The 3,546-nt window shown below is 41.4% G+C and overlaps 1 protein-coding gene across 1 annotated transcript in view; it reads left to right on the top strand.

Annotated features, from left to right (window-relative positions):
* The first annotated feature begins 746 nt into the window (after positions 1–746).
* LOC101857484 (cartilage matrix protein) overlaps positions 747–3,546 on the top strand; it is a 28,091-nt gene continuing 25,291 nt past the window's right edge. The window contains exon 1 of the mRNA XM_005097920.2: positions 747–832. Coding sequence (XP_005097977.1) covers positions 800–832 — 33 coding nt within the window. The 5' untranslated portion in view covers positions 747–799. The remainder of the gene's footprint in view (positions 833–3,546) is intronic.

Consider the following 3,546-nt stretch of genomic DNA (forward strand, 5'->3'; position numbering starts at 1 on the left):
CAGAACGGGGACATCGAAACAAAGACTGTCACATCAAAAGGGTATCTTGTTGTACTCAGAAGGTCTGGGGTACAGAGGGTGTAATGCTGTAGAGTCTTAGTTCCAGTGGGATGGGTCCGCACTCCATACGTCAAGAGTGGCCCGTGTATGGTTGCAAGGAAGGTTTGAGAAACGTCTTATAAAGCCGAAAGTTTAAACATGAATGCCCCCCCCCCCACAACCCCATCAAAACAGTGTTTTGACTGTCAACGGAAACAGACCTCAAACAATCGAACAGTTAAAACTCAATGTTGAACAGGACGTCAACAGAATCGACCCAGAAATGTTATACCACAGGGTTATTCAAAATTACCAGTGGCGTATTGGAGCTTGTATGAAGAGAAATGGTCAACGCCTAATTAGACGTTACAAGAGAGTAACAAACACAAACAGGAGGAGAGATAAGAGAGATGTTTGATAGGAAAGAAGGAGCAAACCACATCGGAGCAACCGCCAACCACCAACAGACACCGGGTTTATGGACGAAATCAGCTTAATAAATGTAAACGTAATTAACCTTTACCTTTGAAATATGACATTTTACGTCAGTAATATATTTTTTCAAGAACAAAATTAAACAACAAACGAGATAAGGTGTTGGGGGGAGTCCTCAGTTTTGAACAGGGGTGAATTTCTGTGTACATCAAAGATAACTTAGATTTAGACCAATAAGCGGACCAGTCGGTCGTCGATACTTATAGGCCATACACTCTACGTTTGCCCTCTTCTGACTTGCCGAGTGGAAGAGAGTTGACGCAAAATGCTGAAAGCCAGCTTAGTTCTATGTTTTCTGGTAAGTCAAGACATCATCTTTGATCAGCCAAGCTAATGGCCGCATGACATAATACAATGTGATATTAGAATTTGTTTGAGCACGCAAGTGTTTGGCCGGTCATCAGTTTTATTTCCGTTTAAGAATTACGGCGCATACCAAGGGGGAAAAATCAACAGCGACACTGTGCCGTCATCATCATCATCATCATCATCATCATCATCATCATCATCATCATCATCATCATCATCATCATCATCATCATCATCATCATCATCGAGGTCCAGATCTTCGAACAGACATTAGTAGTCATGGTTCCTCATTCATTACTTTGCTCAGATGCTCTAAAAAATTACATTATCGGGATCTTTTCCCGTCACCAATCTGTTTTGTCTTTCCATGTATGTTGCCCTGGGTCTACCCTTGCCTCTTTTGCCTTCAATTCTGTCAGTGAGAGCTAGATGTTTAAAGCCTTTATGTCTTTTCAAAGCCCGCCCCTATGCCAACATTTTTATGGCTGAATTTTGGCATAAGTACGTCTCCCCTCTTCCTACCAACAATTTGTAGTTTTGCGTTACAAGGACGACATTATCACCCTGCACAATGGTTCATCTAAAACAACCCAAAATTTCTCACTGATCTCAACAAAGCCCACCACAGCATCACATTTCCTTATTCCAGCCCAGGAAAGTCCATTTCTTTCCTGGACATGTCCCTTCTCTTTGCAGATAACCAAATTGAGACAGACCTGTATAAAAAAACGCCTACCGACTCCTATCGTTACCTCCCACCTTCTTCAAACCATACCAAACATATACATTCCGTTCAGTGGTCTATGGTGGTGCCCTTAGACTCCACCGCATTTGTTCCCGTGAAAATTATTTTAAACATCGGATAGAGGACGAGTTCACAGCCAGCTTTCTGCACAGTGTATACCTAAAAATGGTATATCTCCAATGGTCGACTCATGACTGAAAGCTACCCAAATGTACAAAAACTCCAAAGCATCTTGGTAAAACAAGAATAAAATGAAAGCCTGTTTCCCCGATCCCCTCTCTTATTGCACCTCGACGGCACCCCCCCCCCCCCCCCAAATCTTGGCAACCTCCTCATTCGCACTAGAGCAATAACACCCACTTTCTCACCTCAGATAAATCCCTGAATCCCTGTGCCCCGCCTTAAAATTATCCTTTTCAAAAACCTAGGTGCAAAACATGTGTTTACATGAAAATGACCGACTTTGTAGAAGGCCCCCACTTTAAAAGAAAACTTTCTCACAGCACCACCTGTGAAACCAAAAACGTCATTTAATTACTTTTATCTCATCTCATTCAAACTATATTCAGCTCAATATGTAGGTCAAACTACCACTACACTCAGAGCTAGATTTATTTTACCATAGGTATTCAGTACATAAAAACGTCTGCACCCCAGTCGACCGACATTTCAACAGTCCTGGTCACAGTGGAGCTTCCGATCTGAAGCTTCAGGGCATAGAAATAGTCTGATATCCTACTAAAGAAAATCTCGATCAAAGAGAATCAATGTGGATTAGGAACACCAAATTCTCACATCGACGAGCCACATGCGGAAAGACAGACAAACAAACCAACAAACAAACAAACATAAACACACACACACACACACACACTCACACACATGCACACCAACAAACGAAGAAGCAAGCACACACATACATATACAAACAAACAAACAAACTAACAAACAAACACACAAAGACACACTCTAACAAAAAATAAATTGTTAACCCGTTGGAAAATTCTGTGCACAAAGGGGTAGTTTATCATACAATTCTACAAACGAGGTATCCCATAAATCACATGTGTCTTTGCTGACTCTTTCAGAACTCTGCTGTACACTACTGCAATCTTTCCGCTCTCTTTGTCTCTGTCACTTAATGGACCTTACAAGCAACTTCAGTCCGTTTTCCGGGAAGAAATAACTAGTATATGGAACACAACTATTGAACCGAGTTATCTCGGTGGTGGGATTGATCGCACCCCGCGAGCTGAATTTTACTTTACTTTTCCCCGTTTCATTCCTCTGGTATCCTTAGGATATCGAGGGGAGGTGCAGGTTTCGGTCCTGTGATAGGTGTGTAGCGTCTGTGATAGATATGTTCTGTTGTTCCAGGTCCTTTTTAACCCCATCCAGCCAGGTCTTTCTTGATCCTCCTCTTGATTTGAAGCCAGATTTTCGAGTGTTGTAAGCTCTAGCCAATAGTTGTTTCCAGGGCATTCTGGTTAGACGTCCAAACCATTTGACACTTTGACGCTCTATACATTTTATTACTGGTGGTATTCTGGTTTTAGACGTATACTAGCTGGGCCCCCTTTCAATGAAAGGAATAATCGGTGTGTTAACATCAACTGAAAGTCATTGGCCTACTATATTTACACCCTACTGGAATGGAGCAAAGAATCTTGAGAGAAAAGTGACACATATGTTTCCAAGTTGCCAAATAAGTACGACTTGAAATAAACAAACCTGGCGGATTTTCTAAAATTACAGAGACCGACTACAAAAGCAATCGGCAAAAGAATGAAATTTAGCTTTTAGCAGCAAAACTGTCTCAAAACTAAAAAAAAACGAAGGGCGTCTTGATCTGGAGAATATCCTAAAGAATCTTTTGGCGAAAACCGCATGTCGATCGATGTAGCCATTAAAATTTCTAATAATTCGGCCACCACAATTAAATAATAGATTTTCGTTTC

This window comes from Aplysia californica, unplaced genomic scaffold (assembly GCF_000002075.1).
Source record: "Aplysia californica isolate F4 #8 unplaced genomic scaffold, AplCal3.0 scaffold00167, whole genome shotgun sequence".
NCBI lineage: Eukaryota > Metazoa > Mollusca > Gastropoda > Aplysiida > Aplysiidae > Aplysia > Aplysia californica.